We start from the raw sequence: 22,049 nt of genomic DNA, 5'->3' as shown, positions 1-22,049 counted from the left end.
AAAAATTCAGGTAGTGTGAAAGTGGATTGGTACATGTCAAGATTCAATGAAACTGTTTAAAAAATGTGATACAAGCGGACTCGAAATATGAAGATATAAAGATATACTCGAGTATATATGAGATTTTGATTCTTTAAGTACGATTTTATCTTGGTAGATCCAGTAATTTGAAAACACGTTGTAAGTTAATGAAGACTTCAACTTCTAACACTTCAAAAGACAAGCAAAAAAATATCAAAGGGATGATGATACAGCAAAAAAATACCTTCTACAGTCCGATATTCTGTGCGATATTTTAAACAGCAATGCGGCATATATAAAGCTTTTAAATATCAATTAAATGAAGCAAAAATCAAATTGGTAAATGTTTCACAATTTTAGTACATTTCAAGAATTAAAATGATTTATAAATTAAAACCACTAATATAACATCAAATATGCAAATGTCTTGTAACTTAATCATTGTACAAAGGATTCTGAACAATGGAATTGCTTTTATCGGCAGATTTTAACAATGATTCACTTACTCAAAAAGACGTTTCCTACATGTTTTACACTTTTCTTTGTTTTTTGTCACTTTGAAATATCAGTATTACTAGCTGTGTAATATTGTTCACCTTTAAAAAAAGCAAATCATTTCCCACTTTCAATTAAGTAATTTTTATTCTCATCTTACATATACATGTATAGCGGGAAAATAAAACAGTATATCACTGTGTTGCACATGTTTGATTACGCCCTCTCTAGCTCATCTTCGTTTATTTCTAACCCCTCGTCATCACTAACGTCACGTCTCTCCTCCTCTTCCACATTCCTCCCCATCTTCTTCTTAGAACATCTTCTAAATCCGTTTCCGCGGTAACCTTTTTTACACTTGCAGACATTTCCATTGAAAAAAGCATTCCTTACGCAAGGCCCTGCAAAGATTTTTTTTAAAAGAACAGTCAGTGTTATAATTTTCTTCCTTTGAAAAACAATAGATCCTAAACTGATGAACTTCAATTTTAGAAATCGATATTTAAAAAAAATCACAAAATAAAATAAAACTTTTTTTCAGTTCATTAAACACTTTAAAAAAAAAAAAAAAGAGTTTACGTCTGCACATTAAACTAATTCATACTCTTATAACCTACTTCTACATCCATAGATAACTGTCAGGTATTTGAAGGTTCCTTTGCAAGGGTCTCCAAAAACTCCATTACTAGCTTTCAGATTACATTGCCTTCTGCCGTCACAACTTTTTACGACCAGTTTCTTTGAGTTCTTCGCTCTGCATCTTGTCGTTTTTACTGGTTTGCCTATGGCACATGTGTGCTTGTTTCTCCGCCCATATACGGCGTAAAAAACCCGGATGACTCGTCTTCCCCTGCAATGCAAGGTAACATTCTTGTGCTCGCAGGCTGTACCCTTTCCAACTTTAAACCCTAAAATGAAATAAACGTTCTTGACAAATGCAATCATATATAAATGGTTTATACATTATCTTTCGAGATTTGCAGTTGCAGTGTTTCATTTACATTTTTTGTTTTTTTTTGTTGTTGTCTGGATATGAAAATAATCGTTTTTTGTTTGAATAAAATTAACTATATCAATTCACATACAACGGACACCAGGTAAGCGGCGTCTTTTGAGGCATTGACGCTTTGCTCTATTCCATCGAAATCCTCTTCGACATCGACATCTTCCTCTGACACACCTTGCATTCTTCACACACTTTTTGCTACACCTGCGGCCCCTTCTGACACATTGTCGCCTTCTTTTACTCCATGTAAAGCCCTTCTTGCATCGACATTTTCCTTTCACACACTGGGCATTCTTTGCGCATTTCTTACTGCACTTTTTCTCTATGGAAAGAAAGAATCAAATCATTTCAAGCATTACTTACTTAGTCCTCTTTGTGCTTTGAGCACATAAGACCTGCACCGAGGACCTCCATCTCTGTCTGTCCGCTGACATTTGCTGTATTAGCATTAGTAGATAAAAAAATGAATATTGGTAACTGGTTTGACTGATACTGAGTGACACTAGACTTTTATGCATTCAAGTTAAACCACCCTGTAATTAAGGCATGATTCTACCAAAAAATGAAGATGGATCTTTCAAGAGCAATAGCCCCTGTCAAAATTTATAGACAACACTGGGTTTTAAAATAAACGAAATATTCATGAAAAAATAAATATGCAGTAACTGCTTGAAATAATAAAATGAATCTAGAATTCTAGGAGAAGCTTGTGATAGAATAATCTTGACTAACGTTTGCGACAAGTGTAAGTAACATTTAGGGAACTGGTGGGTGCCCGACAACGACCCCTGGCTCCGACCCGACAGCCTGTCCTTCCATTACAGGTCTTTCTGACCTGAATACGTGACCACCATGTCCAACATTTTGGTCTAAAACTAGAACATCTCCCGTCATTACGTTTGTGCACCATATAAAGCACATGTATTTTCCGGCCTTTTCCACACCGCAAATTCAACCTTTGGTTTCCACAAGCAAATGATCGACGGATTCCTGTTGAATTAAGCTTCGTATAGTCTGGTGAATACTGAAATTCTATTTAAGAGTCTGTTTTGGTATTTAACTCACCTTTCACAGTCCTCTCTCTGAGTTCTTCCACATCTCTAGCTGCAAAAGTAAAAATATCCCAGTAAATTCAGAGATCACAATAATTCTTAATCAATGTCGATAACGTAAAACACAGGGACGTACCTGGAAGCTGGACCGGTCTTTCCTCCTCTTCTGCTTCTTCATCTAATGACGCTAAATATTTAAATATAAAGACCAGTTATGACAGGCGTTACCTCATAACTTAAGCCAGAAAAAGAAAATAGGCTACAAACCTTTTGTTGACCTCTCTGACTCTTCTACTAGATCTCTTACTTCTTTTGCTACAATATTAGGACCAAAATGCGTGTTAAAAAAAATGTAAAAAGCTATATATTTACCGATCACATAAAAATAAAACATACCTGAAAGATGACCATGCTGTTCTTCCCCGTCGTCCGTAACTGCCGCCGCGGTCTCTGTCTTTTCCTCTCGTTGTATAGAATCTAAATTCAAATAAATTCTTATTTAAAAAGAATTCCAAATCCCTCTGTTTCATATGCATGCACTACCCATAATATCATGAGTACTTAACTGAGTAAAATCACAGTAAAGATGAATAGAGCATTAAATACAAAACACACTTACAGCGAATAGAAACCAACAATATGCCTAGAATTAGAGGTACCTTCATGCTTAGGTTGTGGTCGGGTAATTCGAGGACTGTTCTCTGGTCCATCACATATATATAGTTTGTTACAGTAGAGATTTATGGATATCGAGATCTTTACTAGTCTCTCAGAAGTATGTAGCAGCTGGTTTGGGAAGGGTTGTCCAAACCTTTGATTTTAGCGTGGTAGTAAGAGCAACGATTTTAAGTTTTTATACATAGAAATTTTATATCTTTACAGAAATGGTCTAGGGAACACAGAAGTTGATTTTTTGAATATCTTCTGAAACTTCCTCATGTTAAACACTTTTAAACACTATTGCAATTGTTTTGTTAAACTTTTAAATATTTAAACCCAACCCCTTCTATTGTAACTTCTAAATTCAAACTTTTCAAAATAAGGGTTTGTTTGGTTTTGTTTTTTTTTTTTTTGTTTTTTTTTTTTTTGGAGGGGGGGGGGGGGGGGGGCTTAGCTTGAAAACTTAGTAATGTGATTTCAACGAACAAAAAAATTATACATTTAAAAAATTTTGCGTACAAGTAGAGAAATGTTATATTCATCTGATATTGGGATAACAATACCAAACTTAGCATACATTTTATAACTGATTTTAAGATAAGGGTTAATACGGTGATTTTTAGTCATTTCATCGAAGAAAATAAATTCATTTCACATGTCTGTGTCCTGAGTGAATATACGAGTATATATTATCTGCCAAATAATTTTCAGAAGAAGTAAGAAATAATGAAAATAAAAGCACCATATTCCTGTTAAGTTACTATGCCAAATACACTGTTCAAAAAAAAAAAAAAAAAAAAAACTCGTAGTATTTACACTGAATAATAGAAAATAGGTTTCTATGGTTAAATTCGTTTTTTTTTTTCGTTGTTTTCTGATTCACATGGCTTTAGGTACCAGAAGTCTACTATGGCTGTAGGAACCGGGGGGGGGGGGTGCCCCCAATTATTTTGCGGTATACAGTATACGAAAGAAAGCAAAACTACTTTATGGATGTGCCCCTCAATAATTACAACTGATAATTTTTTTGGCTTTTCAAGAATTTTTGCTTAGTAGCGCCCACCCAAACTGAAAAATATATTTAGTTGTGCTCTCTCCCCAACTGAAATTGCTTCCTATGGGCCTGGTCTTTTTGATTTTTGATTGGCGTTTTGATTATTATTATTTTTTTATTTTTTTTTTGGAATGTGGACGCTACTTAAGAGACACCGAGTCTGAAAGAAGCACAACGCCATTGCATGCAATGGGCAATTTGAAGGTGATGTCCCACAGTTACAGTCTACAATTGCCAGAGGTTTTCATGTAGCTCAAATAATCACATCAGACACCAACAGCATGGTAAAATCGGACAGACCGCGCGTGACAGCAGCAGAACAGGAATGCTTCACTGGTTTGTGTCGTTTTCATCAACGTTCCGCAGCAACGTTGTCTACAGCAGTAGCCATCCCTGGGTTGTGCAGAATATCAGACCAGACCGTTTGCAATCGACTACCGGAAAGCTGGAATTTGAGCCAGAAGGCATATTCATGGTATTCATTGTGTTATTCTGACTCTGCAGTACCGCCAACATTAATTTCAAAGGTTTCAGTCCAACAGATATGGCCATAGCAACAATGGAGAATAGTTTGGTTTAGTGACGAGTCCAGATTTTCATTGCAAATCCTGATGGGAAGCTTCAGAGTGCATAGGATTCATAACGAATGTTTTGCAGAAAAATTTATCCGGGAGGCTGATAAATTGGGTGGTGGTAGTGTTATGATGTACGTGGGCAGTGGTATTCTCTACAAGCAGGACCGATTTGATTCATATTCAAGGGACTTTGACGGCAAAACGATACATTGACGAAGTCCTACCTCCGCGTGTCTTTCCAATAATGCAGCATCCTGAGGTCGTATTTCAACAAAACAATGCAAAGCCACATACGGCTCGTCTGACAAATGCATTGTTGCAAAGCCAAATCGCCAGATTTGAACCCCATGAGCATGAATGGGACGAACTGGGTAGGCATACAAGTATCCGCCAAAGACAATCGCTACCCCAGACTCGGCAACAGCTGGTCAAAGCTGTATATTTTGAGTGGGATAACTTTCCTAGACATTTTTGACACTCAATTGTGTGCATGAGAAAAACGTTGAGGCCTTTATTGGTGTCCTCGGGAGGAGGGGGAGGGGAGATACTGATCTTTTATGGCCTTGTACTGTCTGTGATGACATTTTGATTGTAAACGCATTGTTTACAACACTTGTTTGTTATCAATGCATCGTTCTTGTGTTTTAACATGTTACTAAATTTTCAATATGCGTTTCTTTTTTTCTTTTGATCGGTAAACGATAGTTTAAATTCAGTTGTGTTTGTAATGGCACAAACGTACCCAGTTTGGACCCGGTTTTAATATTTACAAAACTGGAGTCAATTGTCTGAACAGTAGCATTATATTATATTGTACAAAGGTTCTTTGAGATCACATATATTAAAACTCAATATCCACTAACATTTTATTGGTTTTCAATGACCAGTTGACGTGGACCTTGCCACATCCTTTATTCATAAGCAACCTACAGATGAACAGGCAAAGAGAGGGACAACAGATCTTTGGCCATCGCACTTCTGGTGCTCGATTAGTAGAGCTAAAATAACTTTTGCATATCTGTTACAAGTAAGTTTTTTTTTTACCTCGTTCAATGAATTTGGTTCAAAACTATGACATACCTTCACATCATTAATCAATTCTGAGCAAGATCTATGAGGTTCATTAGAATCTCGTCTTTAGTTTATGTGAAAGCACAATTCTGTTCTAATCGATTTTGAAAGTACTTAATATTAGTCATCTAACAAGATGTTTCCCCCCAAGACAAACTCCAAACGCAAGTTTATCCAGTTCACATTGGCATACCATATCCAACTTACACCATTTTGCATCGAGAACAATTATGTACTAGGGAAAATCATGATTTACCCCCCCCCCCCTTTTCTGGACAGAATGATCTTTTACACAAAATAAAGTTAAATCATAAGAATCTATCATTTTAATAAACATATATATTTTGATTCATATTTAAATTTCACATGTAGCTGCATCTCGAAAACAGAGACTTAAAAAATTCAGGTATTTGAGATACCCCTCTAGAACTCATATAAGATCATAATGATTTATACTGAAATCCTCTGCATGGTATCCAACATACCGATGTTCAAACTGGAAACTTTATACCCCCTCCCTCACACACCTCTGCAGTTTAAATTGGAAATGACCTTGCAACTATGATGTTATTACAACCCAAAGTTTACCAGTTTGGGAAATCAAAACGCAACTCTCTTTATTTCATATTTTTAACAAATTAAGTGGTCACCTTTTCTTCTGGGCACCTGTTACCTCTGACAAAGTACATGTATACACAGACTGGAGTACTTAGTATCATCTGTTTGTTATACATTGATTTTCTGTCCAGTGCAACACAAGATATGTAAATAGTGAGATGTTTTTATTATCCTCTTCTTATCAGTTTCAATACACTTGTCATACAGGCAACATAAATGTTCTAGACAATATGTCATTACTATAAATAAAGCATTATGTAGCTGCACATGATAAAATTATGTTAGTGAATGCAATTTACTGTAATAAATAAACCTCCACTATACTATGCATATTAAAACATTATATTTTCATGTATCCAAAACCACTAATATCCTATTAAATAATTTTTTTTCCATAACAATGGTATCTGCTTTCAATATATTACCTTGACAATTTGTTTTAAACAATATCAAATACAATATTTCCTTCATACACATTTCCTAAAATAAATGTTCAATTCATATTTACAATTTCAGATAAATAGTAAAATAAATATTCAAATCAATTAAAACCTCAACAAGTATATCCAAAGAAGGGAAAAATGCCAGAAACTGTAATTAATTTTAACACTGGAGCATATTGGTCCAATAAATCCAGCCCTGAAAAAAGTTGTCATTTCTCTCCGAGAATCTAAGCTACCTTTTATTCAGTGTGGACAGAAGTACAACTTGCTTTTGTATTATCAATATCTCTCATTTGTTAAGAAAACAGTCAGTAGATTATCCATCCTCGTGTCATATTTACTGTGCAAATAATTGTCCGAGTCATTTGCAGAAAGAGTGTCTTACTGTTAGGTTTGGGGAAATCCTCACTTTGGGGGAAATTTTCACAATTTTTTTTAGTGACCAAAAAATATTAATCTCAGATTAACTTTTCCCAATTTTTTCTTCCCTAACAAAAAAATTACCCTTGCAAAACATCTTGTAGACAAAAATTGCAAATGATACCATTGCAAATATTTCAAAATTTAAAGAAAACTTTATCTGACATACATCTTCCAGTTAACCCCATAACAATTTTTGAGCTTACTTATTTTCACTTACATATATGATACGAAAATGCTGCAGTTACGGAACTGCAATGCCCCCCCCCCCCCCCCCCCCCCAAATTGTGAAGTGAAAAGGCAAAATATCTTAATTCTGGTGCTTCATTAAAGCTAATTGATTGGAATCATAGAAATTAAAGGTATAAAAATCAAAACACTACTGAAGAATAAAATTACCGGTACATAAATTTCAAAGTGCAGAAATTACCCATTATACATTGCAATCAAACCTCAGTACCTTGGTTGATTGATAAAAAGCTTCAAAACATTTGTGAGGTCTAGATATTTAGGTTAAGAGTCAAATTCATAACAAAGGCCGGCTTTCTGTTGACCTCTGCATATACTGGTAATCCACAAATTGGTTTACAAGATACTTAAGGTCAACTGTATCTACATATACATATCTAACATTTTTACCTTAAAAAAAACACTGGTTTTAATTTAGAACCACTATATGTGTGTTAATAAAACATCCAACAACAATTACTGATCAAACTTTACACACACAATTTTTTTTTACAATAACTGATTAAACTTTACACACAAAAGATTCTTTTTATGCAATCATAACAAAACCTCTAAATTGAAATTCCGTAAGTTCACTAAAAACACTGTCTTATAATTAGTTATGGTTTCTGAACACGTCATTCCTGAGATGAGACTATTCCGGGATAAGTTCTGATTCAGTTGTCTGTAGAATAGTTTGACCATCAGTATCCATCGCCAGGAGGGCCTGCACAGTTTCCAGGGGAATTGGTTCCCCATCCCCACCTTGAAGCTGCACAGTGCTGCCATCTTCATTCTGTATAATGATGAACCCGTCAGGAGTTTGATAAATATTAGATGCTGTTATTATTTGATTGGTTTGAAATCCTGCCTCCTCCAGTGTGGATTCATCCACTAACTGAGTCAATTCTTCCTGATTCTGTAATCCATCATTCATGCTTGATTCCACTTCCGCCATAACGTGTGAAGTTTCGTCCACAACCTGCGCACTTCCATTTTCACTAACAACTTCCGCTGTCATCAAATTTTCTGATCCATCAGGTGTTGAACCAATGAAGTCTGTTGTTACAAAACTTTCTTCATCATTGTTGGTTATTTGAATGTCAGCACTGGTAGTTGGCAGTGTTGACACAGAATTGTCAGTGGTTTGCAAAGTCACAGATTCTGATGGGATGACAGTCAAATTTTCCACAATGCTGTTGTCTTGTATGACAACAGAAGGAGTGGAAGTAACATTATTTTTGGTGCTTTCACTGTCCTGATGAGGAGTTTCCGTTGAAGTTTTACTAATTGGTGCTTCACTGATGACAAGCCCCTCTGGGGACACAATCCTTACAATTTTGGTCTCTCCTGCTGGAGAGATTATAGGGGCTTTGTTCACTTTGTTCAGAAGGCTAACTCCTCCTGAGAAAATGGGCTGTGGCACATTCTGCACCACAACTGGTGATCCACTTGCAATGGTTGGTTGATTTCTACTTCGAGCAGGTACTGACTGCACAATAATAGGAGCGGACGGTTGGGACTGAGAAATAAGAAGTTTCTGAGAGTTTAGTGTAGAGGATAAGGCAGCAGTGCCTTGAGATTTGACTTTGGCCACTGCCTTGCTCATTGTGGAAGGAGAAATTGGATGGATGACTATGGGGGGTTGGGTGGAAGATCTTCCTAGGCTACTTATTGCAGCATCACTGGTGGAGATGGTTATCTTTTTATTGGTTATTGTGGTTGAACTTGGATTAACAATGGGGAAGGTGTTGCTGTTTGAAGAATTTTGCGATGATAATGACGACGATGATGAAGAGGAAGTAATTGCTGCAGACATTGTTGGTTTAAATTTCTTTGCAGGAGAAGAAATTTCTTCTTTTATCACTGTGCTAAGATTGCGTTTCACAGGAGTGTTCACCGAGTTGACTGTCATAGCAGCATTATCAGGGAATGTCACTGATTCCTGGATTGCAGGCATTTCTTTAATCTCATACACACCTACATCAAGACCTACAGCCCCTGCCAGTTTCTCATCCTCAAGCTACAATGGAAGGCAATAAAATTATTTTATATAGGCTCTTGATTGTATAAATTTAGGGGCAATGATCAGTGTAAAATACTGTTTTCCTATAAATATGGAGTTGTGATTTTTGCTACATTCAGTATAATACACATCTCTGTCAAAACGAGCTAATTCAGAGAATTTGTGTCCCCCACTCAGGGAAAAAAGAAGAGCATGTGCAGTTTGGGGGGGGGGGGGGGGTCACACTGCCCCCCCTGTATTTGTAGAATTATTAAATGTATACATGTTTATTGGAGCAAATTTTAAAAAAGCCAATATGGATATAAAGATTTGATTGCTTATTCTTTAATATGTGTATAGAAGATTCTTTTTAATATACTATATACAGAATATTTATCACACTGTAATAATGATTTTATGAGTTTGTACATGCCAGACATCATAACTTTTTCATTTCACATGTTGAATATTATCATTTAGTAAATCCCCCCCCCCCCCCAAAAAAGAGAATCGTCTGGGGTTTGAACCCGGGCCTCTCGCTTGCTAAGCAAGCAACATACCACTAGACCACAGAGGCACTTGCATATACATCAAATTAAATGCAAACATTAAGTCACATATAATGTTTATATTCACGTTTGATATTGTCAAAATTTTACACAATAAATGTTGTCTAATTTAGCCTTTACTAAACAGTTCTAATAGATATAATTAGAATATAAAGTCCCTGACAACCTGTATTATATGTAATAACTCTCGACATGCCCCTGTGCTAAAAATAGTGCCAAGCGACTTTTAATACAATAAATAAATAAAAAAACAGGGCCGGACACTTTGAGAGGGGCAAGAGAGGCCCTAGGGAGTTATGGTATAAAATTTCATTGCAAAAGCTCAAAAGCTTCTTGAGATATCACTTGGAAACGAAAGTGTTACACACAGACAGAATTTATGAATTTACGACCTTGAACTTTGACCTTAAAATAAATAGGGGTCTTCCTTAGGCCACAGGGAGTTGCTATGTAAAATTTCATTGCAAAAGCTCAAAGAATTCGCGAGATATCGCACGGAAACAAAAGTGTTAAGACAGACAGAATTTATGACCTTGAGAATTTATGAATTTATTACCTTGACCTTTGATTTTTTGACCTCAAAATAAATAGGGTTCTTCTTTAGGCCATAGGGAGTTGCTATGCAAAATTTCATTGCGAAAGCTCAAAGGGTTCTCGAGATATCGCGCCGAAACGAAAGTGTTACAGACAGAAATACGGATGGACAGACAGGCAGACGGACAGACAGACCCAAATTAATATCCCCCACTTTCATTGAAAGCGGGGAACAAAAAATACATATGCTATATTCTATTACATTCTCTTATTCAATTATCAATTTCTAACCTTTTCTTCTGATAATCATCTATTAAACCTAGAGCCAAAGAATACATTGATTATTATAAGGTAAATATACATTTTTTATATCTTTATAATACCGTAATTTTGAAACTCCAAGTCTATGACTAAATGTTGCCAAAAGCTCAAGTCCTAAAATCTAGAATAAGAGTCCTGTCAATTTTCAGGTTAGATACAGTGTCAACTTCCCCCCAAAACAGAAATTATTGTGTATTAATCACTTGATAATCCAGGCCAAGACAAACAATACTCATATTCCTCTGGATAAACATTAAACATTGACTCATACTATAATGACTTTCTGTTGTTAAGGAAAGGAAATTACAGGCTTGCCATAAATATTTTCTGGACAGCAAGTAGTAAAATTTGTGACAGCAACATGGTGGATAAAATGATGTTATATCATCTAAATTTAAAGAAACAGGCCTATGGGCTACATCGCTCACCTGAGCACATTGGCTAAAAAGAAGCACAAATCAGATCAGTATTGCAAAGTTTACATTGGGGGGAGGGGGGAAGTGGGCTTAAATTTTAAACTACCTGAAGATGCTTCCATATCAATATGATTAATTATGGCGTTGCTGTTCTTGAGAAGAAGATTTTTAAATTTTTTTCCTAAGTAAAACTTTGATCCCCATTGTGGCCCCACCCTACCCCCAGGGATCATCATTTGAATAAAATTGAATCTACACTATGCAACGAAGGTTTCCTATAAGTTTCAACTTTTTTGGCACAGTGGTTCTTGAGAAAAAGACTTTCAAAAAATGCCACCAAATTTTTACTATTTCTAAATTATCTCCCCTTGAATGAGGATGTGGCCCTTCATTTGAACAAACACCCAAGGATGCTTTGTGACAAGTTTGGTTGAAATTGACCCAGTGGTTCTGGAGAAGTCGAAAATGTGAAAAGTTTACAGACGGACGGACAGACAGACTACAGACAAAATGTGATCAGAAAAGCTCACTTGAGCTTTCAGCTCAGGTGAGCTAAAAATCATGCCAGAACTATTTTTGCTTTGTAAAAAAAATGATAAATTCATCATGTCCTTCCTGATTTGGCAATGATGTTATTACATTTTGAGAAGCACCCCTTTTCAGTGATGTAATTAATAAACAACAAGTGTGAAAGAGATTTGCATAGACAAGATAATTTTTCAATTGTAATTGATCTCGGTAGGTTTGTTAACTATTAATAGTCTTCAACAAAACAAAAGCCTGATTAGGTTGGTTACTGACTGTCCACAGAAATATGTCAGGTTGTTCAAGTCCATGGGAGGTAAAGGGAAGCCTTGCCGTCCATGGACTTGAACAACCTGAAATATTTCTGTGGACAATCAGTAACAAACCAAATTAGTCATGTTAACAAATAAACCCACCTTCAAAGTGTTCTGGCTCTTCTCTGTGCAAGGCTGTAGAAAAGTTTTACAGACCTCCTTCACTTCTTTGGCGAGTGTTTTGAACTCATTATAAATGATGTCAGCGTGAGGTCTTCTTGGTACACCTTTCTGTACCTTAAGGAGGAGGAAGTCCCAGAGGGTGAAAACTTTAGCAATACGAGGTAAAACTAGGTCAATCAGATCCTCATCAGAACAGCTGGATATCAACTAAAGGCAGAAAGCAGGAAAATTAATATCAATAATAAACATCGTCTTTAGATAAATTAATGTATATGTATTTGCCTCACCACATTAATTTCTTTATAATCAAAGCAAAGGCACAAAAAATTTACTGAAACAGGAGTGTCCATGTGCTACGATGTTCACTTGAGGAAAACAATTCTTTTTCAACTATCTGAATACACAATGAAATGCTTTATAATCTAGCTGCATGATTTTGTGCCATGAAAATAATGAATTGTCAACTCTGCACATTGGTTCTATTTTTAGATCGTAAATACAATCTAACACACTATCAGTCATAATGTGCACAGAAGCAGACCAGTTGTTCTATTGAATGAAGTAAAGAAAGTTAAAACAAGATGCATTTGTGAAACACTGATGCCCCCGTATGGCAGCTTATGGCGAAGGTTAAAGTTTCTTCAAATGCAAGTCAAAATCCAGGCCAAAAGATAAAAAATGTTGATACCCAAAGAAAGGTCTTGTCTCAAGGAATACACCTGTGAAATTTGAAAGACCTAGATACAACTGTTCAAAAGTTATGGCGAAGGTTAAAGCTTTTTAAATAAAAGTCAAGGTCAAGGTCAAAGTGGTTGGTATCCAAAGGAAGGTCTTGTCACAAGGATTACATATGTGAAGTATGAAAGCCCTAGCACCAACCATTCAAAAGTTATTGCCAAGGTTAAGGTTTTTCAAAAGTGGGTCAAACTCCTAGGTAAAGGTCAAAGGGTCAAAGTGGTTGGTATCCAAAGGAAGGCCTTGTCACAAGGATTACATATGTGAATTATGAAAGCCCTAGCATCAACCATTCAAAAGTTATGGCCAAGGTTAAAGTTTTTCAAAAGTAGGTCAAACTCCTAGGTCAAGGTCAAAAGATCAAAGTGGTGGTTGGTATCCAAAGGAAGGTCTTGTCGCAAGGATTACATATGTGAAGTATGAAAGCCCTAGCTCCAACCATTCAAAAGTTATGGCCAAGGTTAAAGTTTTTCAAAAGTAGGTCAAACTCCTAGGTCAAGGTCAAAGGGTCAAAGTGGTTGAAATCCAGAGGAAGGTCTTGTCACAAGGAATACACATGTGAAGTTTGAAACCCTAAGCACCAGCTGTTCAAAAGTTATGGCCAAGGTTAAAGTTTTTCAAAAGTAGGTCAAACTCCTAGGTCAAGGTCAAAGGGTCAAAATCTTTGGTATCCAAAGGAAGGTCTTGTCACAAGGATTACATATGTGAAGTATGAAAGCCCTAGCATCAACCATTCAAAAGTTATGGCCAAGGTTAATGTTTTTCAAAAGTAGGTCAAACTCCTAGGTCAAGGTCAAAAGGTCAAAGTGGTGGTTGGTATCCAAAGGAAGGTCTTGTCGCAAGGATTACATATGTGAAGTATGAGAGCCCTAGCTCCAACCATTCAAAAGTTATGGCCAAGGTTAAAGTTTTTCAAAAGTAGGTCAAACTCCAAGGTCAAGGTCAAAAGGTCAAAGTTGTTGGTATGCAAAGGAAGGCCTTGTCACAAAGAATACACATGCGAAGTTTGAAACCCCAAGCACCAACTGTTCAGAAGTTATGGCCAAGGTTAAAGTCTCATAAAATTTTGCAAAAGTGGGTCAAACTCCAAGGTCAAGGTCATAAGGTCAAATATGATGGTACCCAAAGAAAGGTCTTGTCACAAGGAATACACATGTGAAATATGAAAGTCATAGCTCCAACCAATCAAAAGTTATGGGCAAGGTTAAAGTTGACAACAGACAGACAGACAAACAGAAAAACAGACAAACGGACAAACAGACAAACAGATAAACAGACAAACAGACAGACAATATACCCCCGGGATCTTTCGATCCGGGGGCATAAAAATGAAAAATAGTCCAGAAGAAGAATGATCAAATACATGTACTTATTAGCTTCTTAGGAATTTAAGAAAATGAAAAATAGTCAGAAAGAAGAATGATCAAATACATGTACTTATTAGCTTCTTAGGAAAAAATTAAAATGATACAGGTTACGGCTAATATACAATCGTATATATCTGAGCTCCCACTAGAGCGAAAATATTTTTCGCCACTTTTCGCGATGAAAGGAACTGCGTTCTTCTATCTCGTCTCGACAAGTGTATGTGCTAAACACTCCACTAATAGCACTATTTCAATTTGTTTAATCACAGGCATTGTTTTAAAATCGTAAAATTTAAAGTTGTATCCAATTACAAAACTAATATAGGAATTATTTCTACATTTATACAATTAATTTGATACTGATATTAGCCAACTCTTGACAGTAGATGTCCTCTTGTTCATAATTTATTTTTAGCCTGGGGAGGTTACAGACTTAGTAAAGATATATGACATTTTTTTAAAAATTAAAAAATGATATTATAAGTGAAAATTTTAATCATATCAACAAATTATTGTGAAAAGAAGCAAGTAAAATCAGGTTTGAACCATGCTCTGCAATTTTCGTCATGTTTTCCTACTTTCGGTTTTAAAAAAAAAAAATCTATATAGATCCATATTTAATTGATTAAAATCTTTTATTAACTAACTTCATCTCCCCAAAACACTTTGTCTTTCCTTGTTTAATCCATCTTATATTATTTCAAGTAATTTTGTATCCCCTTACTGCTCTAGGCTAAGTTACGGTCAACTGTGTGCGTTCAAGCGAGACGTGATTTCCTACATGTACATTGTTTTGTAAGTTTCATGGAGTTTTCACACCCTGAATTCACACGTCTGCTTGCATTAAATAAACAAAGGGTCTAATCTGTATACATTAAATAAACAAAGGAGATAGCCAGGAGTACACACATTTTTGTATGGTATATCTAAAAAAAATTTCATTTTCGCCACTTTTGAATTTCATTTCGCCACTTTTGGAAAAAATTCGCAATTGGCGCAAATGGCGAATCACAGCTCAGAAATGTAATCTAACTATACCACCTAACTTTAAAATATTTTCTGATAATTCGATCCTTGTTAACTGCAATTTAACAGTGAAGTGCGAAATCTGACCAGTTGTTGACAACCTTATACCTGCTAAAATTGCTCATGCAAATTGCTTAGTATGTGGATATGATGCAATCGGCCAAATTATGAATTAGATTATACCGAATTAATTTTAAATAACACATGTCCTTCTATAAATTTATTGCTTCCACACATTTATTGAAATAATGCATCCTGAGAAAAATTCATGTGTAATTTATGCAGGACGCAGACCTACATGTAAATGAATCACTGAATTACCCTTACCTCTTTAAGTTTAGATCTGCGTCTGATGGCGGAGTTTGGCCCAGGAGGCCTTCCCCTGCTTCCTCCCCGCCTCTGGAAATATCCCCTGGTGGAAGGGGGCCGGGGTGGGGTGCTAGAGGTAGAGTCCTGTGTATTGCTATCCTCAGACATGTTGCCAGCATTAGAAAATCCATTATGAGATACACTCCCAAAATAGCCTGTTTGAATCAAAACAGTGTTGATCTATTAGTCTATATTAAGGCAAAAATTCCCTTCAGAGATTTCAATTTTACTACAAACTTAATATGACTGTTAAGCTTACCAAAAACTTATGAAGACTTTAAAGGTGCTTGGAAACAGACTTGAAGTTAATATTTTCTCAAATTTTCTGTATAATTTCATGACTTATATGTTGCCATAGCATTTCATACTAAAATACAATAACAAGAGGCCCATGGGCCACATCACTCACCTGAGCACATTGGCTAGGCAAAAGCACAAATCAGTTCAGTATTGAAAAGATTACCGGGGGGGGGGGGGGGGGGGGGGGGGGGGGGGCTGAATTTTAAACAACCTGATGATGCTTCCATGTCAATATAACAAATGGCTTTGATGTACTTGAGAAGATTTAAAAAAAAAATTCCCATATATTCCTTTGTCAAAATTTGATCCCCAATTGCGGCTCCTCCCTATCCAAGGGGTCATCATTTGAACGAACTTGAATCTACACTACCTGAGGATGCTTCCATATCAATATGACTAAACATAGCTTTTCTGTTCTTGAGAAGAAATATTTTTTCTATATGTTCTTATGTAAAACTTTTGATCCCCCATTGGGTCCCACCCTACCCCCCGGGGTCATGATTTGATCAAACTTGAATCTACACTATCTGAGGATGCTTCCATATAAATGACTCATCATGGCTTTGCTGTTCTTGAGAAGAAGATTTTTAAAGATTTTTCCTATATATTTCAATGAAAAACTTTGATCCTCCATTGTGGCCCGCCCTACCCCCAGGGGTCATGATTTGAACAAATTTGAATCTACACTATCTTAGGATGCTTCCATATAAATATGACTCATCATGGCTTTGCTGTTCTTGAGAAGAAGATTTTTAAAGGTTTTTCCTACATATTTCTATGTAAAACTTTGATCCTCCATTGTGGCCCCGCCCTACCCCCGGGGTCATGATTTGAACAAATTTGAATCTACACTATCTTAGGATGCTTCCATATAAATATGACTCATCATGGCTTTGCTGTTCTTGAGAAGAAGATTTTTAAAGGTTTTTCCTATATATTTCTATGTAAAACTTTGATCCTCCATTGTGGCCCCACCCTACTCCCAGGGGTCATGATTTGAACAAACTTGAATCTACACTACCTGAGGATGCTTCCATATAAATATGACTCATCATTGCTTTGCTGTTCTTGAGAAGAAGATTTTTAAAGGTTTTCCCTATATATTTCTATGTAAAACTTTGATCCTCCATTGTGGTCCGGCTCTACCCCTGGGAGTCATGATTTGAACAAATTTGAATCTACATTACCTGAGGATGCTTCCATATAAATATGACTCATCATGGCTTTGCTGTTCTTGAGAAGAAGATTTTTAAAGGTTTTCCCTATATATTTCTATGTAAAACTTTGATCCTCCATTGTGGTCCGGCTCTACCCCTGGGAGTCATGATTTGAACAAATTTGAATCTACATTACCTGAGGATGCTTCCATATAAATATGACTCATCATGGCTTTGCTTTCAGCTCAGGTGAGCTAAAAATCTTATTTTATCTGGAAAATATTGGAACTACGAATTCCGGGATGCGTTTGATTGACACATCCTTGCGCTTTCACATATTTTAATTTTATTCTTAATACTGAAGAAAAGTGGCAATTTTGTTGTGTATTAATGAAAAATATTAAAATTATAACCCAGTAAATTCAGAGTAGAAATGTTCGAAAGCAAAACCCACTCACAGTATTGTAAGTCCGTGCTCAGTGGTATGTGCAGAGTTTAACAATTGAACACACCCGATGAATCGTAAACATTAACAATAACAGAGCTCGTGCCCTGTTTACAAAAACAGTTTACGTTTCACAGGTGTGTTCAATTTGTTAAACTCTATACACATCACAGAGCACGTACTGACAATACTGGTGATTTGGTTTTGCTTTCGAACATTTCTACTCTGAATTTTCTGGATTTTAGATGTAATATTTTTCATTATTACATAACAAAATCACTTCTTTTCTTAAATATTAAGGATAAAGTTAAAATTTGTGTAAGTGCGAAGATGTGTTAATCAAACGCGTCCCGGAATTCGTAGTTCCAATAATTTCCAGATAAAATAAGTTTTTAATTATATTTTCATGTGAAATGCTATTGCAATATATAAGTCGTGATATTTTACAGAAATATTAAGTTCAAATCTGTGTCTAAGCACCTTTAAGAGTGATCAAAGGCAATACATATGTCATTTAGATACTAGAACATTTAATTACAAATATACAAAAAAAATGTTATTACTTCCTTGTGTTGTCATCTGCTGACCATCTGGGGCATGGTCAGGGTTCAGTCTATAATGCCGTTCTAGGCTTCCCTGTCCTATGTATGCTTTATTGCAAACAGAGCACTGAAACTTCTTCGGTTTTCCTGATGCAGGCAAACCTGTAGAAATCTTTTTGTCATTACCAATGGGAAATAAAAACCTGCAGGGCACATTTTTCATAGATTTTAAAAACTAACTTCATTCTAAATCTTAAATTTAATACTCATGTTTACCAAGTTACTGGCTGCAATGTAGGAAAGCAACTTTCAGTAGGGCCACAATATTTTTTTTCTGAATATTTAATTATGCTGGACTTCATGTCATGATTAGTACAGTTCGGGTCAGTTATTAATTTTCATTTTGATTATACAACTACACAATATAATATTCAAAAGTCTTAAGCTTGAATTAGGTTGTATGATTTGTGCTTGTTATTTCGGGAGCAGAAAAGTTTACCCATGTCAAGGCTGTTCTCGTCTTGGTCGTCTAGTATCACATGGTCATCCTCTTCTTCCTCCCCCTCACTGTATTTATAGTCAGAGTAACCTCCATCCGAGTCATCAGCTGCCTCTTCCTCCTCAAAGTCTAACACATGAATGTGTTTGTAGTCCTTCACCATGTGTTTTGGAGGTTTTGAAATCCTTCCTGATCGTGTACGCGGGCGATGTTTCTTTCGCTCTTCTTTTTCCTCTCGAGACAGATCTGGTCCATCAAGGCGATCTTCCTCATCCTCTATTGTTCTTTTCCTGTACGGCCTTCTCTGGCCGTCTTTCCCTAGAATCAGAGTTTGTGTTTGCTGCCCTTGTGAATGTTTCCTTGCTCCAACTGTCTTTAGACTGAGAGTAGAAGATTGAGCATTTTTATGGAGTTCTGAAGGGTAAATGACCCTGTAAACTATCCTCGTATTTGTCTGAGGATTAAACAGAATACTTGAACCTTCTTCAGATGATGTTTTTGTAACCTGTTGCTGTTGAACAACCTGCATTATTTGTTGCAGTTGCTCAGTGGACAGATTCTGCATGGGTGTGTACTGATTCCCTTGCTGAATGATGCGAATTGGATTTTGACTAGATCCTAGTGGAGCTCCACTAGCTTGATTTGATGGCATCAGTGTAACACTTATTCTACCTGAAGCAGAGTCAAGTTTCAAAACATTATTTTGAACAGTGCTTGACATGGAGTCACTGGAAACGTTTGTGTCCCCAGTTGTCAAGCCCTGATTTGGAAGAGTGACAGCTGTCATTGTTGCTGTAGCAAAATCAGCTTCATTTTTTACAATTGCATATTCAGTGTTGGAGTAGCTGTCCTCACTTTGGGCCACACTTTCACTGAAAGCATTCACAAGTTGATCGTTAATACTGTCGTTTGTTGTCCCATCAAATGCAGTGTTGGACGCATCATCTGTCACCAGCTGGTCCCTGTCACCATTTATCTCATCAGCTGTAACGAACGCCTCTGAAGTAACCACGCTAGCAATGAGTTCTTCCTCAACACGCGCCTCAGGATCCGTCCCACTAGCGTACCCCATGCCACTTTGGACGAATGTCCCCGTCGCTTCGTCCAAAGCTTGTTGGATTATATCCTCATCTGTTACCTCAACTCCGGTCACAACGGATCCGTCGATGTCCTGGGTGGATATAATGGTTCCATTTTCCAGGACATGCGTTCCATTCATATCAATAACATTGGCCACAGGGTCCGCCATATTTGTTTTGACTTCACTGGGTATTTTTATTTTTCGGGAAAAGTTCCACTATAACATTAATGTCGTGGTCTGTTGTTCTAGGGTGAAATACATATAACTTACATTTCACGAAAGTCAAAAAATTCTTTGGTGAAATATTCGCCTGTTTCCGTACTTCACGATGGCGCGAACGCATTCATTCATTTTCCTGTTTTTCTGCTCGTTAGGGGTCGCTGTGAACATGGACTTGCAAGTTACAGAAAAGCTTCGACAACCGCGATTTATTGAAATCCGACAACGCGTTTACAAATAAATTCATTTTAAATTTAAGACAGCAATATTATAAAGAATAATAAAAAAACAATAATTAATTGCATATATAGATACTGATAACATCAATGATGAAAACAAGGATATTGCTTTAGACGCATAACGTTATATAGGCCTAGATCTAGTTTTTGTTAGACGTTGAACTTTTGATCTTGACCACAGGCACTTGTTTTTGTAATGATTTTTTAACCCATAGTATAATAATATTATTATACTATGGGTTAAAGAAAATATTACAGAAACAAGTGCCTGTGATCGTATCCTTTATAGAAAAGTCAGTATAGAAAATTTTGATGTACTAAACCAGGGAAGGTATATATAAAATATTAACATATCATATGTCAAAAGAAAATTACAGTTTCTAGATCTCTTCATTGGATCACAGGTACTCGTGGACAGGACACCAACCCCCCCCCCCCCCAATATACACCCCGGGTCAAAAGATATTTTTTTTTTTAATAAATTATTCTTTTAGTACATATTTACAATGTATTCAATATGAAAAATCCAAAAAATAACGTAGAATTGACGTTTTATTAAAAAAAAACCCATACCGTGGTATTATAAAAATACCGCGGGTATATGATTTTTTAATAAAACGTTAATTCTACGTCAGTTATTTTTTGGATTTTTCATATGGAATACATTGTAAATGTGTACTAGAAGAATAATTTATGAAAAAAGACATAAAAAATATCTTTTGACCCTGGGTGTATATTCGGAAAGGGTGGGGGGTGTCCTGTCCACAAGTACCTGTGCATTAGATTGAAAATACTTGAATGAAAAATAAAGTATATCGGAAAACTTGTCACATAGATTTATTTTTGAAAACTATCAGGAGCAGATCCAGGATTCAAAGAGATGCAGAGACATAAATGACAAATTGGGGTGGGGGTGTTGAGGGATGGGTCATTTGAATAGGCAGGTCTGGGGCCGTCTTGAGGTGTGTTTGGGTACAGGACGAATTTTAAGCCCTTGTTCGGGGCATTGGGGTGAATCTTCCGGAAGCTCCTTGAATCTCGAGATTTTGTAGGGCAAGAATGAAGTCTACATGATTTATATTGAAATAGAAAGTGGAGGTGGGGTGCGCCCCCTTTAATTCGCTACTGTTTTTATATTCCCAGGAATTAAGAAGAAATGAATCAAAAATTCTACATGAGAAGAAGAAAATACTTGCTGTGGCCTTCAACTCGATATTCAGATATAGTCGACGACGTTTTATCATATTGGACTTTTGCGAGAAGCACTGACTTTTACACTCGACGGCTTACTTTGACATTTAAACAAGTGTCATGTACGGAGGTAAGGAGTTGATATTAGATTAGAAAACCTTACTAGTAGTCATAGGTATGGTGTTAGGGGCACTTACATGATTTACTTGTATGCAATCAACACAAGAGATGATGGGAGGTAGAATAACATAACTTAAAATACCTTGTTCGTGAGGGATAGTATTTCCTTTCAATCTCATTTTATGAAGGAATCAAATAAGGAAGAAAAAACAATCCGGAATGAAAACTTGCAGTAGTTGGTGGGGGTTAGTATAGGGTGTTTCTCCTTCCCCTCCCTAGACAACGTAATATTTGCTTTGAAATACCCAA

At 36.3% G+C, this 22,049-nt stretch overlaps 2 protein-coding genes across 3 annotated transcripts; both read right to left on the bottom strand.

Annotated features, from left to right (window-relative positions):
- Positions 1-636: 636 nt before the first annotated feature.
- Positions 637-3,240, bottom strand: LOC133182855 (tenascin-like). 2 transcript variants are annotated; one of them, XM_061317701.1, is made up of 8 exons: positions 3,194-3,240; positions 2,971-3,051; positions 2,842-2,889; positions 2,711-2,761; positions 2,588-2,626; positions 1,602-1,844; positions 1,134-1,424; positions 637-917 (listed from the first exon to the last, which is right to left on the bottom strand). In XM_061317701.1, exons 1-8 carry the CDS (start codon positions 3,237-3,239, stop codon positions 733-735), a joined length of 984 nt encoding a protein of 327 aa, XP_061173685.1. In that variant the 5' UTR covers position 3,240; the 3' UTR covers positions 637-732. The 2 variants fall into 2 exon arrangements, with proteins under 2 accessions (XP_061173685.1, XP_061173686.1); XM_061317702.1 differs by having other exon boundaries at positions 2,711-2,752.
- Positions 3,241-7,703: 4,463 nt separating this feature from the next.
- LOC133182845 (uncharacterized) lies at positions 7,704-20,339 on the bottom strand. Its single transcript, XM_061317691.1, has 5 exons — positions 18,891-20,339; positions 18,413-18,553; positions 15,906-16,102; positions 12,430-12,657; positions 7,704-9,666 (listed from the first exon to the last, which is right to left on the bottom strand). The coding sequence occupies exons 1-5, from the start codon at positions 20,137-20,139 to the stop codon at positions 8,299-8,301; spliced, it is 3,183 nt and encodes a 1,060-aa protein (XP_061173675.1). The 5' UTR covers positions 20,140-20,339; the 3' UTR covers positions 7,704-8,298.
- Positions 20,340-22,049: the final 1,710 nt, after the last annotated feature.

This window comes from Saccostrea echinata, unplaced genomic scaffold (genome assembly GCF_033153115.1).
Source record: "Saccostrea echinata isolate AGI-Se365-2 ecotype Australia unplaced genomic scaffold, CSIRO_AGI_Sech_v1 ptg000009l, whole genome shotgun sequence".
NCBI classification, from domain to species: domain Eukaryota; kingdom Metazoa; phylum Mollusca; class Bivalvia; order Ostreida; family Ostreidae; genus Saccostrea; species Saccostrea echinata.
The sequence above is the reverse complement of the archived record's forward strand: the minus strand, read 5'-3'. Positions and strand labels throughout refer to the sequence as shown.